General features: G+C 31.8%; 1 protein-coding gene across 1 annotated transcript in view; it reads right to left on the minus strand.

Annotated features, from left to right (window-relative positions):
* Positions 1–14759, minus strand: part of LRP1B (LDL receptor related protein 1B) — a 2000743-nt gene that overhangs the window by 247614 nt on the left and 1738370 nt on the right. Inside the window, exons 57-59 of the mRNA XM_059166755.1 lie at positions 14139–14224; positions 8678–8800; positions 6499–6680 (exon numbers count right to left, since the gene is read on the minus strand). Of these exons, the coding sequence (XP_059022738.1) occupies positions 6499–6680; positions 8678–8800; positions 14139–14224 (391 nt within the window). The remainder of the gene's footprint in view (positions 1–6498; positions 6681–8677; positions 8801–14138; positions 14225–14759) is intronic.

The raw sequence follows: 14759 nt of genomic DNA on the forward strand, positions 1-14759 counted from the left end.
GTACTAACGTAGATTCTCAGGCCCCATAATCAAAGAACCTACCTCGATTTACTCACACTGGTATAACAACTCTAATAAGTACCAGAACCATTCTTAAGTAGATTAAGAACAATATTTTGAAACAATAATTTTTGAGGCCATATTATGTACCAGGTACTCCTTAGAACTGGGAACACAGAGGTAAACAGATACGATTTTTGCCTTTAAAGGTCTCTCAGTGAATACAATATAGGTGGATGTAAAACAAATGAAAAAAAGTATAATGATAAAGCCACTTTACTACAGAGGCACAAAAGGAGGAATGATAATTTTACCTCGATAAAAGAAAGCATGAAATAAATATTGTGCTCACTGATAGTTCTCTGAACATAAATCTTATATTCATAGCTACCTTACAAAGATATGAATAATCCTTATCTCTTTCAGATTTTAGAGCAAAATATAACTTAATTGAAGATTTTAATGCTGTAACAAATCTTAAAGATCATTAGCCTAGGACCTTCATTTTACTGATAAACGGAAACCATATAAGATTATGTGTGTTGTCACAGTCTATTATAATAGTGATACAGTTGGAACAAGGGCTCAGGTCTCTAGATTTATAGACTACCTTTTTCTCTAAGCACCACTATGTAGAGCCTTCAGGAAATGAGTTCTAGAAACAGACTCATGAGGTTCAAATTTCGGGTTGACCTATTACTAGCTGCGTGAATGTGGCCAATTTAACCTCTTTGAGACTGTGTTTACTCACATGTTGAAAAGATTAATAATAGTTCCTCCTCATAAGATCATCATGAGGATTAAGTGATGGAATACAGGAAATAAATTTAGAGCATTGGTAAACATGGTGTAAGAGTTTAGCAAATATTAGCTATTATTTTTTATCTGTACTATGTATGTATTATATATTTCATATATATCTGTCCACTCCCTCTCTATATATATTGGTTTAGCAATATTCACCTAATAGGTTGCATCTGAATTGAGCATATAATTTTATGTAATTTGTCTTTATTTTGTGTTTTATCACAATTTGTCTTTTTAAGTACTCATCAACCAAAAGAAGAATATAAAAAGATTCTATTACATTGAAGAAAAATATAATTTAACTCTTTTCAGGTATGTATGAATCTTCATAGACACAGGATTGCTCTTTCCTTATGAATACCTACCTTCTGATGGTTAAGCTTTAATGGTTTAACTTGCCATACTTAGGCCCCTCTACCATACATTTTTTCCAAGTTTTCCAGTAAGACTGTACCAGATATTCTGATAATTTCAACATCTGAAATTCAACTTCTTAAAAACTACTTAAGTACAAAATTTTCTATAAATGGTCAAAGCTGAAAAATGAAAACTTCACTGAAAATGTCAAAAGGGGAGTTCCAAATTTCGTCCATATTATATGTAATGTTTACCTAGGATCACATCTGAAAAACCTCAGGCCCAAATGGTATCTACTCTGTAAGTTATAACAAAATGTGAACAAAGAAAACAATGTCTGCTGTAACCATAACAATAGGCTTCTGTGGTTCCTGAGGATGTCTTTTTTTTTTTTTTTTTTTAATTTATTTATCAGAGAGAGGGGGAGAGAGCGAGCACAGTTAGACAGAATTGCAGGCAGAGGCAGAGGGAGAAGCAGGCTCCCTGCCGAGCAAGGAGCCCGATGTGGGACTCGATCCCAGGACGCTGGGACCATGACCTGAGCTGAAGGCAGCTGCTTAACCAACTGAGCCACCCAGGCGTCCCCTGAGGATGTCTTTTATAGTTTGATATAATATGCTCCATTTCTTTAAAAAATTAAAATTGAATTCTGCTGTTTGTACTATTTTTTTCCTGAATTCAGGAAATAGATATTTCTTCCAAAAGCAATTATTTCTAATTTTAAATTATAATTAATTTTTGATGTTCATTTTCCTGTATGTTTTTGACTAAATATGGATAGGTTTAAGAATTGGTAGAGAAAGGATTTTTTTAATACAACTGTTTGTTTTAATAGAATATTTCTATTTTCCCACAGAAATCAGAAACTGAGTTTTTATTCCTAGCATGCCTTTCATTCCCTCATAACAAAAGTTCCCTTATGACCTTTCTCCTCGAAACATGCAGGTTATTTACATACTGATGTATTGGTTTGGGCAATGATGCAGGTATAATGTCCCTGCAGCTATACCCTATTTGCTGTGTATATCCAGTTACCCATTTATTATTTCCTTCTGCAGTGAATTTAACAAGCTCTGTGTTTGGTACAACCAGTGATTAAACCAAGCCTTCTTGTGAAAAGAATTCACTTTCTAGATGGAGAGATAGACATTTGTACCAGTAATAATCTTATGTATATCTAAAACTAATATAATATTTTATGTCAATTATACCTCAAAAAATAAAAATTAAAAAAAATAAAAAGTCATGCAATGGTATGTGGTCAATATGTAGGGACTTCTTAGGCACAGCTGGGGAATGTTTCACAGAGGAAGCAATATTCCGTGCTGTTGCTGGAAAAATGGGAAGTTATTCAAACTTGAGGAAAATGAGAAGGGCATTCTAGGAAGAAAGAATGACATATGGAAGATACAGAAACATAAAATGTGTCTTTTTCAAATGTATTTGCATTATCATTATCTGTATTGGCAATAGTGGATACAGATACTGAGTTATATATGAGTCCTTCAATATATTTTCATTAAAATATATTTATAATTCAAAATAGCACCTAGTATTATTTTCTTAGGGTATTGCTAACAGACTACTAGAAAAGAAATCCAAAGAAAAATATTCTTAATGATAAAGCACGCTTGTAATGATTGTATTTTTTCCAAAATACTCATATCCACATTTAAAATCTTGTAAAAAAGCTATTTATTAAAATGGAAGAAACTATAGTAGTTTTGTCTTTATGTTTTTTTCTTATCTCTGTTTGCATGGTTCCTGAAAAACACAATCACGATCCAAGATCATTTTGTTTCTGAAAATTCTAATATGATAAAAGGAAAAGTAAGGGACCAAAGCTTGAGAATTAGGTTAAATCCTCAATTTAGTATCTTACTACCTATATGATCCTGAGAGAATCACTAGGCCCTTTTGAGATTCAATGTTCTTTTCTGTACTTTAAGGATAATAGTTAGAATAATAATGTTTTTCTCACAGACTCAGAAAAACAGTACAAGCAACTAAAGTGATAAATGCAGACACAGTTTTCAAATTCATAGAATTCTAGAGAAGCGGCTAGCTATCTTCATTATCATTGTTATTACATGGGAACTCCAATTCCAGTAGGCTTACACACTGATCATCTCCCTTTCTTATCTCTGCCACTTTCCTGTATGCCTCATATTGTAGGGAGATCTTCCTCTATTAACCTGTTTGCCTGAACCAGAAATCTTATAAGGTTTGTTTTGTTGTTATTTTGATCCCTAGGCCTTTTTTTGCTCTGTAAAGTGAACTGGTATCAAAGTTTCACAAATGTACAAACTTAAATTGTCCCAAACATGAGTTCTTTTCAGTTCCTTGAATGTGCCATGCCCTTCTATGCATCTTTGCTTGCCCACAGAGCTTGTTCTTTCTGCCTGCTCTGAAGTGCACTGCATCTCCTGACTAATTCTTGCTCTACCCATCTTGTCCAGAAAGCGGACTCTGAATCTAGTTGAGATAGAAACATTTTCTATTTTTTTCCTATTTTAATAAGTGACTGCATTGTATTGTAATTATTTACTCATCTGCCTACCCACTGAACTGTGAAATACCTAGAGGTAGGACTATGCCATTTATTTTTTTGCTGCTACTTAGACCAGGGACAGAAAGACACTAAATGCTAAAGAAATATGAGTTGAATTAATGAATGAGTAGATTAATCTTCTATTAACAGTAATATCACATATTCACTTTATTGTCTGTCATAATGGTCTTTTGCTATGGGATTACCTGAAATAACATTAATCATCCAAAAAACTAAATTATGCTCAGTCTGGCTTTAACATTATATTTCCTATTCTACTTTAAAATGTGCATATATATATATATATATATTCTGCATAAATGACAACTTTTATAAACACTGGTGTAAATAATATTAATTGCCCCCAACTTATTATAAATTACAACAGCATTTCCCAAACTATACCAGATAACAGAATGATTAGGATAATTGGATCTCAGATGAATTTAAATGTAACAAACAGGAAGGTGATCAATCTGTCTACTTGATCTACTTATCATTCTTAGTAACCACCATATGAAATTGATATTGTGACAATTGGGATACTATCATTAAAAGACAGAAAGGACCTCTAAGCTACCTCCTAAAAGTTTAGTTGCTTCATTACATTAGTCCAGTGATCTTTATCCTCTTTTACACAAACGATTCCTTTATCCTTCACTAAATATCAGGGCAGAAATTACTCTCCTTAAGGAAATGGGGGGTCAGTCATGTTGGCCAATTCAAAACATGTAAACTGCAATGTTAATCTAATGTAGAAATATTCAAGGGCATTTTTATCACATAATCTTATAATTTAAGCTGATTTTTAAAAGCAGGATTACACAGTATTTTAGACAGTTATGAAATTTTCACCCTGAAGTGCATCTCATACAAACTAAAATCCCAGTTTGCCATATTGTCTCACTTCGGGGAAGAAGAAAAACAGCAGGTACAAAATGGTGTCATTAAATTTTATCTGCTAAAATAGGCGGCTTTAATTGTTACATAAAAAGATCTGATTTTTATCTTCTTTTTTACCATATCTATATCATAATAAAATATTATCCAAAATTGCAATCAAGGGGAATCTTTCATAATATTTACAGTAATTTAGTACTTCACTATTTTAACTGACACTTTTGATGGATGGGTTTATGTTAATGATAACTTAAGGCTGCTTTCAGTTTACAGGGTAATAATACCTATAACCCAGGAGAAATAAAACTTAAAGCTAAGCTCAGCTGTGTTCACTAGGCAAAGACACAGTTTTTGCTTTATAACTAATAAATTCCACAATACTATTATGATCTACAGGTAATGCTTGTCTGTTCAATATGAAGCATCTTGGAGAGTATAAAATGAGAAGCTAAGCCAACCCTATTGGTTTCAAAAAAAAAGGACAATAGTTTGAACACACTAAAATAAATATCATCTGATAAAATACTGAAGTAATTAAAATATTCACATTCTTATGAATGAATGATGACAATAGTTAAGCTTAGTACAACTGGCCATTATTTCTGAGACATATTAAAAAGAAACTCTCTTGTGACTCTGTTTCAATTAAAATAGAATTGACACTCTTTTGAATATTCTGTTGCTATGGTAAGGAAAATACTTTAAAAGGTAACAAAATGGTTACATAATTATATAGCAAAAACCTAAAAGTTGTACATAACCTTGGAAACAGAAGAGTATTTACAGTATAAGTCTTCTCCTATTACGTACTGCTTTTACCCAAAGTAAAGTTTAAAATTAAGCTATAAAATGTATAGTGATATGAACACATTGCCAATTATAAACATAAGGGAAGAAAAAAAAAACAGTTGTAACACATTAGCAAGAAACTATTCCTAGTTGTTGTATATGATATGATAAAAGCAGTAATTTCATGAGACATATTAAGTGAAATTAATTTATACAGCAGAAAATTTAGAGCACTACTGTGATCATGACACTTGTTACTGTGAATGTGTCCTATTTTAAAGAATCACATTTTCTCTAAATTTGTTCTTTTAACAAGCACATTAAGAAGCTTGAACTTCTACAGAGATCATTTTGGAGTATGTAATCACTCTAAATTATAATGGGAGGGGAAAAAAAAAAAGGAAAGGCATGCCTTCTTTACCAAACAACACAATTAAAAGTGAATTATAATGGTCATAGTCTACAGAACTTTAGCAGCCACATATCTGACTTTGACTCCTAAATTCTGACACCTTATTGTGTGTTCTTCCCTTATCTGGAATCTCTAGCCTGCTGTCCTTAACCCTTACAATGACTTATTCTCCTTTCTTACAATGAAATGCAACTCAAACACAGCTCCAATATGGATCTTTCTCAGTATTTCCATTTTGCTATCCCTTTGGAATGCATAGATAATGTACTTGTTATTTATTATTCATGGACAATACTTATGTCTCTTGCCCTAAAGTGGTACAGGAATTATATCATCTGTATTCATGACCAACCACAATCGCTTCTTTTCCTCCAAGATTTAAAGGCATTAAAATTAGAGAAATCTGCACATTTTATTTATTTCCACTACATTTATAGATTACTTAGAAAAACAGTTGCATTTAAAACTTTTAAAAATACTTGCTACAAAATCTCATCATTTTAAATGTTTTTCTTTTTCACTGTGGTAGTCACATTCCTATTTTTGACTTCCCGGTAAGAATGTCTACACATTACACTTCATCTTGGTTTCCATGTTAAAACCTACAGAATAGGATTTACCACATTGAATGCAATCCACAGTTTCAATCTTTAATTTAAGATTTTCAATGTTTGTTACAAACCCAGCTCGAGGATCCAAAGACAGGTCCCGGGGGAACTTCAGCCTTTTGCTAACAAGTATAGTAGGGTATAAACCGTTGAGTTTGGATACTTCAATGATCCTCTTTTCTGTGTCAGACCAATAGAGGTTTTTTCCAATCCAATCGACAGCAAGTGCATTGGGGACAGCTGTGTTATGCACTACCTAACAAGGTAAGAATTTAAAAGTTAACAATGTAAATACCTAGTTTAAGAACTGAGCAACTGCTTTGTGATTTTTACAGAGATAATAGAATTCTACTTAAACATTAGAAATAGAATCTAAACATAAAACATAGAACATGTTTACCCTAATAAAATTACTTACTCATTTGTGATGCAAGGAATTACAATATCTGAATCAGGCCCCTAAATATGACATATAGAGTTATGAAATAAACACCAAAATAAAAAACTGTTGGGCAGTTACAAATTTGTTGATGACATTATTGTTATAGTTTATCGTCTTCTGAAAACTGGGGGGAGAAATTCTATCACACACAAAGACATACACACAATTATTGATATTTTTATGGCATTCTCTACTTTCCTAACTGCTCTTGCCTTGCCCTATTCAAATTATCTACTACAACAAGAGTAAAAAAATATATATATAAACGAAAATATACCTTATTTCAACCTAAACAAAAAAAGTGAAATTCATATGACTGCTGCACTTCATTCTAACCCATGTCAGTATCAGCTATAATAAGGATATAAGCTTTGTATGCATAAACATGATGCATATAAAATAACCAAAGATTCTCTATAACTGCTATTTATGAGTTCTCAATGATTTGAGGATTATGTGAAAGGAGAAACTGAATTTGGGGCTATACAGCAGTCAATGGTTATATATTAGAAACAAGAAAACAATAATCAAATTTCATAGTTATTCTTTCCCTAATGTTGTCAGTAGTGAAGATAATAGCATTTTCAGAAACTAATGGTATCAATCCACTGTACTGAATTGCAAGATATCTTTTCTTCTTTCTTCCAAATTCTACCTTTAAAAAAATTGGCATGGCTGACAATTTACATGAAAATCAGTGAATTAGTTATCTCAATAGAAATATGATTCATTTTGTGACCCTATGTTATGACATGATTTAAGATCCTAATGTGCCAGTAGTCCCAAGGCAGTAGATAATTAATCCTTTAGAATATTAAAAGATATTAAAAAATATAAAGGAAACCAAAAATTTAAATGTAAAAAAAATATGATCAAATTTGGGTCAATAGTCAAAGAATTAAAAAAGACAAAATTCATCTGTTTCTATAAACAAACTGGTATTTCATTTAAAATTATCAGTTTATCCCATAAATATATAAAGTTTATATTAAATACAATCACACTGGTTGTCTTGGTATTGCATAAACATATTTCAAGATTTTATTAATATTTTCAAAAATGATTGTTTCCACTAAAAATTTCTGTATGATATTAGAGACAGCTACAAAAAGAGTCAAAGTAATTGATACGTTCTTTGTACTTGAATTTAAATGTCTTTATAATATATTTTACTTCATATAAGCAACAAAAATTATTTTATTTTTTCATATAATTTTATTTTAAAACACAAGGTAACACAGTGCTCACCTCAGCAGAACAAGAAACTCAAGATAACTCAGAAATAGTGCCAACTAGCTCATATCTAGAATGTGACATATATTTAATTATGATGCTGTCTGATCAGAACATTCATGATTTTACAGAAATGCATTAAATTATTTCCTTGTATTGAAGGTTAATTTTAATAGAGCTATAATTTCAATCTAGAGTCTAGTAATTAAATTTTTCAATTATAGATTCTCAGACTCAACTTTGCCTTTTATATAAATCAACACAATTGCAGGTCAGGCACTAATCATTCAAGCCAAAAGCATTCCTCACATTTTGTAAGGTTGTGAATAAAGTTCCGAATTTTATTTTCCCAATTTGATTTCTATCTTATTGCAAGAAGTAGTGTTATAATGAAACATATGGATTAAAAAGCCTCATATTTCATATTTAAAGTATGTATTAACACTGTACAAATGTGAAATTCAAATCAACCTAATACATTCTATGCGTCGTATTTTTACCATGAAATAGTATTTTCTATTCAAGTCAGATATACCAATAAAATATCCAATAATCCCATCACTGTAACATGCAGTTACCTTAATGTCAGTTCCATTTAAACACATTCTATTTATGCGGCTGCCATTGGGTCGGCTAGAATCAATCCAATAGATGAATTCTTCTCTGTAATCAAAATCTATAGCAATAACATTGTTTAATCCCTATAAATAAAAAAAGGATATGTTTGAATAATAGTTTATAGAAATTATTTTAAAATGTTTTGTTTTAGTTCATAAGAACCACTATCTTCCTTTGAACCTAAATAGTTATAGTTATTACAATGAAGAGCACTTGTGACCAATTCTTTTTAAAAGCACTTTATGTTTATATCTTCTCTGTACCATACACTTAAGATGTTGCATAATTCATTTGAAAATACTTTCCATGTGGGTCACAAAAATTTTGGACTACTTATAGATAAAGATTTAAGTAAATATCCAGTACTGAGTGGGAAAAAATCTGCTTTTAGGGAGATAAAGTGAAAGACTCTCACTTTAGGTTAATATTAAAAAGTATTAATTTAATGTCATTATTATCTGTTGTAGAATAGCCAGAAAAGAGAGTAGATCTAAATTGGAAAGGCCAAAGATCCTTGAAGATTGAAGATGAGCCCTGGGTAGCCATCTGATCAGTCAGAAAAGAAGGTTTAGAATTGACTTTGTCCAAAATCATTTGTCTCAACAAGATAAATCAGCTGTCTCATTTTGTTTCTTCCTGCTTCCAAAGGCCCTTCAGTCAAGAGACTGCCATGTCAGAATTTAAAATTTATAATCTTAGGAGAGTTGTCAGTATTTGACTAAAGAGGAACTGGGTGGTCAACATCTTTTTATTCCACATAGAAAGAGTAGGGAATGCCTGCCTTCAGACTCTTGTCTTTTTCAGAAGGTAAGAAAACTGAACACGAATCCAACTGATAGGTTTCTGGATACCACAGTTCTATGGTGTGATGGGTATGTCTTTTGACAGATTTGATTTGAGAATTGTACATCAGGATCGGGAAATCTTTTTTAGGTGCTGAATTATTCAAATGATTTTGAGGGATTAATTTAATTCTGACCGTTTGTCAGCGCTCATAGATTTACTACGCCAATGGACTAACAAAACTTGGATCAGGATTTCCTTTGTGTTAACTCATTTTTAAGGCTTGGATAGTTATTAATATATGAATTTTATGTATTAAAAATAATTGACACTATAGACATTTGGCAAAGCCCTAGAGAGCCATACCATTATATCTGTTGTAAACTTGCTTATATCTACAGTCAACCTAAAATTATAATTAAGACTCAAGTTATTTTGGGGGTCATTTATAAGTAGCTATCATCCTATGGGTAAGGATTAGCACCTTCAGGGAGATTAGCTATTTTGGTTTGTTGGAGGGGGAGGGATAGGAAGGATGATAATTACCACATCTGGTAATTTCCAGATCTATTCCCCCAATTCAAAAGCAGATATAATGACCCTGCATTAGATTTATATACTCTTTTATAAGACTCAGGCCAAGGCTAAATTATTACTGTTCATATTTTATTTCTTTCTAACGGTTTAAAGAAGAGTGAGGATGGCTGAGTTATAGAAGCAATTCAGAGAAGTTTCTGGCAAATATGGATTTTTTTTTTTCTCTCAGCAGGGCTGAATTCTAGTGATAATGATATAAAAGTCATAGTTTCAAGTCTTATGTTTTTATTTGGCTTAACATAAACAATCTCCTTCCTCTGCCCCAGATTACAAAGTTAACCTGAAATAGCCTGACAGTTTGGAACTGCTTGTCATTGGTCATAAATAAGAGACATAAGTACACATGATAGTCTCTAAATTCTTCACCTCACCCAGGTGAATAAACACAAGTTTATTTCTTACTGATATTACTAATCAAAAATAATGACCATTAATGCTTAAAAAATCAATCACAGAAAGAAAAGATTTGTTAAATATTCATTCACAAGCTAAAAACTGGGACTCCTTAACAGTGCACTTTAGCATACATATCTGGGAAGTGGTCTATGAAGTTTTAAAATATAAATTGAGTATATTCCAAGTTCTGTACAGAGTTTAATGAATTCACTCCAATAGTAGTTTTCTACAGCTTTACCCTTAATCCCCACAGAAAAGTTTGCAATTCTCTCTTTGCAGAATCATATGCAAGGAACATTAAAACAGCCAAGGGCATGGTCAAAATAATGTCTAAACACTAGAGTCATCCCAGTGGTTTTAAAGCTGAAAATTGGTTTCATCAAAATCCTATTTGCTTCTTTCATTTCTATAGCTGAAGATTTGCACCCTTTGGTTCAAGATGATTAATTTAGGAAATTGTGTTTTGTTTCCCAATGCAATTTTACTGGAGTAAAAACCACTACTAGGATTGAACTGGATAACACTGGAAAAACACTTGATTAATGCTCTTAAATTAATCAAATTAATACTTGATTAATGCATTTTACTTCCCAAATCCATGTTATTACAGTACATTTTCTTTATGCATGTGGTATATGAATTTAAGTTATAGCTGGCCAAGCTACCACTATAATTTAGAATACATAGAGTAAAAAAATAATCTACCAGTTATTATAATTTTTCACTGTAATGCTTCATACAGACTACAACAGAGAGAATAAAAATCAAGATATGGTAATTGTTCTTCTTAATCACCTACACACACACCAAAAAAATCCTCCCAAACTTAAGGCAAGGATGTCTTTTCACTTATTTTGACTGAGAGAAATATGGAGAGATAATTACTTCCGTTTTTTACTTTATTCTGCACATGTAGACAGAAATCTCTGAGGAAAAAAAAAAAAAAAAAGCCAAAAACCTGTTTCTACTGCCTAGAACTCCTTGAAAATTCCTATAATGCTCTCATGAATTGTAGTTTAAAATATCACCCCTGACAGAAATGACATATTCCAAACAGACTGCAGGCAAAACTTGATGTAAGGATTCTGTCTAGCTTTTTGTGTGTCTATTTCCTTGCTCAGTGGTCACATTAATAAATGCTTTCGAAATAAACAGATGTTCAGAGTCCTCACGAGCTTCCTCTTTTTTCTCACTCCCCCTTCATTTCCATAAACACTACACGAAGAAAACCATCTGATAGTCACCCCCACTTAGGTACTAGTGAAGGGCAATAGTCGAAAACCATATCAGGAAAGAAGTTCTATCTGAACACGTATATTAAAGAAATCTGGGTATATGAAAGAGACTTAAATGATGCATACAGAAAAAAAATAATTTTGCTCCATTAAGAACAATCTCTGGTAACATATTATCCATAAAAAGACAAAAGGGATACTGGAGAAATGTCCTAAGTCACAGGGTTGGAAAATAAAGCAAGGAGATGTCATTGAAGCTCTGTTATGGTCTTCATGAAGTCAATAAATACTGTTGTTATTTTAGTTATTAGTTCAACTGAGCTTATACACAGCGTGTTCTAAAGAAAGAACTTTCTCCTTTTCTGATAGCAGAATCTAAAAGGAAGAAATGCTAAACAAACAAACAAAAGCAATCCAGTAAAGAGAAAATAAGCATGTCCCTTTTCGAGATTGTATGAGGAAATCAATGGCTGGCACATTCAACTTTAAATGTATAGAGAGGCTTAGAGGGGATATAGAGACCTACTCCAAAAGAAAAAAATGATTTTCAGGAATTTGTAACTTTGTTATAAGCTTAAAATTAGGCTGCATAGAAAAAAAGAATTAAGTTAAATAATGTAGAAAGCCATTTGGACTGCAAACATTTTTCACATTTATATATGCTAAAACTTTTTCTTTGGAATTGTTTCATATATATATATATATATATATGATTTTTATATATATCATTATTATTCTTACTTTATGCATCTCTTAAAGAGATAGTGGTCTAATTCTTATATTTTAAATAGATTTGTGTTTAGTTTTTATAAACAACATGAAAATATTTTACATTTTTCCCAGTCTCTGCAGGGTTCACAATGAGAGATTCTTCTCTCTAATGCTACAGTGAATGTTGGTGGCACACTAATCTCAAGAGCAAGAATCTAAACCTCACAGACATTCATGAACAAGTATACGCGTGACGAGTGCGCAGGAAGTCTGACGACTCCAGTGAATTGGAGAGTGTTGGCCTCTACATCAAAGCGTCAACTGCTACAGAGTTTGGATTGTGGACATTCAAGGATGTGAGCCCAGTACTGCTATACCTTCCTATTTATTTTCAGAAGTAACCTGAAATCTAGATTTTTATGTGAACGTTTCATCTTCAATCTGTGACTTAAAGGAAAACCGGAAAATCCAACTGTCAGGGAGAGTTAGTGTCCCATTGCTAATGAATATTTTCACTTAAAATGAAACTAAATTCTTAAGAAAAATGAATGAAACTGGCAATGGCAGTGGAGGAATCCGTCAGTCAGTGACAAAAATAGTTGTAGTTAAGTAAGTTTTCCTTATGCTGAAAAATCACCACATGAATGGCCTTCTTTGCCTATGCCTAATGCTGGCACAAACATATTATAAGAACAAGAAATGTCCCTTTCTTTTCTTTTCTTTTTTTTGGTACACTTGTTCTAGACAGTACTTTCACATATTTATGTCACTATTATATGGTCTGGGGCAAAAAGGCATTTGTAGTAAAACATATACCAACTTAACCTTCCCAAAGAAGCTATTTCTCCTGACAACTAAAAATATGGTATACCTAACTGCATATGATTTCTCTAGTCCATGTAGTAAGCACTGTAGTTTTAGTGACTTGATTTTATGCTATTTTCACTGTAGACTGCAAGAAATAAAAATTGAGGTGAGCAATTCAGAGTTTTCTGTCCTGTCCTAAAATGGAAATCACACCTTTTTATCTCAAATAACATATATAAGTAAACTCTGATCATAGAACTTAAACATCAAAACGTATCAACCTGGACTCTCCTGGAGTGGATACGTTGAGGGATGAAGAGGGTAAGACTGAAAATATGTGCCTCACAACCTTTGAACCATGCTTGGATTACCATTACATTTTTGCTCCCTTGCTAATTCTAAATTTTAAAAGCTAGAGATCACCAATCCTACTTTATTTCTTAGTTCTATAAGCAGAAACTGAAAATTATTGAAAAGGCATTAATTTTTAAATCCCAAGGGGTAAAAACAATTTGGGTAACATAAAAAAGACTTTAAAGATAATTTTATGCTTTTTCTAATCTAGCTTTTCTTGAGATAGTTTTCCCTTTCATTAATTAACCTTGCTTTTGTTGTTGTCTTTTTAGTTTGTTTATTTGTTCATTTGTTGTTTTTTGTTTTGTTTTGTTTTGTTTTTGTTTTTTTTACTTTCTTAGATATGGTGTGATGTAACATGTTGGAAACATCACCTGGACAATTCAAATAAAATAATATCTATGGTAATCTTATATATATACATGCATGTGTCCATAAGTAAGTGCTTCATAAATTTTAATTGTGAGATATTTCTATAATTCTAATGCATATCTGGAGTACCCATATTAAACATGAAATAATTATGACAATGTCATACCTGTTTTAAAAGTGTATAGTTGGAGCCATCAGTGCTAATTTTCCTTATTTCATGATGATCAGCCAGAATTAGAAAAGGTTCTTCATCTAAATACCAAGACAAAATATAATTAAAATTTCATATGTATGGTTTTCAACTTTGCTTAGTTTCAATTTCAGTTTTTGCAGCATTAAAAATTTAAATTCAGTGCCCTCTGGTAGCTTAATGGTTAAAAAAATTCACACTGAAAATTTCAATTGATAATAAAATGAAAAGATAGCAAATACCCAGGCAGTATGGAAGATCCAGATAATTCTAAATGCATCCCTCTCTTCCCTTCAATTTTCATGAACAGCTGATTATCTAATTTATTCAGAATTGGTGGAAAATATCTGCTGTCATAATCTGATTTTTTAAATGAGTTTCAGGAAATAATACACTACACCTATTTTAGAACCTACAGTACATTTAATTCATATAATCAGAAAAGTCATTCTTGATAATCAAATCAACAGCTAATGCTGTCAGAATGACTTTGGTGAAGATCAAGGGTATCACTGCCTACCTATCTATCTATCTATCTACCTATCTATCTATCTATCTATTTATCTATTTATCTACCTATCTATCTATCTTTTTTAA

The sequence above is a fragment of the Mustela lutreola genome, chromosome 3 (genome assembly GCF_030435805.1).
Source record: "Mustela lutreola isolate mMusLut2 chromosome 3, mMusLut2.pri, whole genome shotgun sequence".
Taxonomy (NCBI): domain Eukaryota; kingdom Metazoa; phylum Chordata; class Mammalia; order Carnivora; family Mustelidae; genus Mustela; species Mustela lutreola.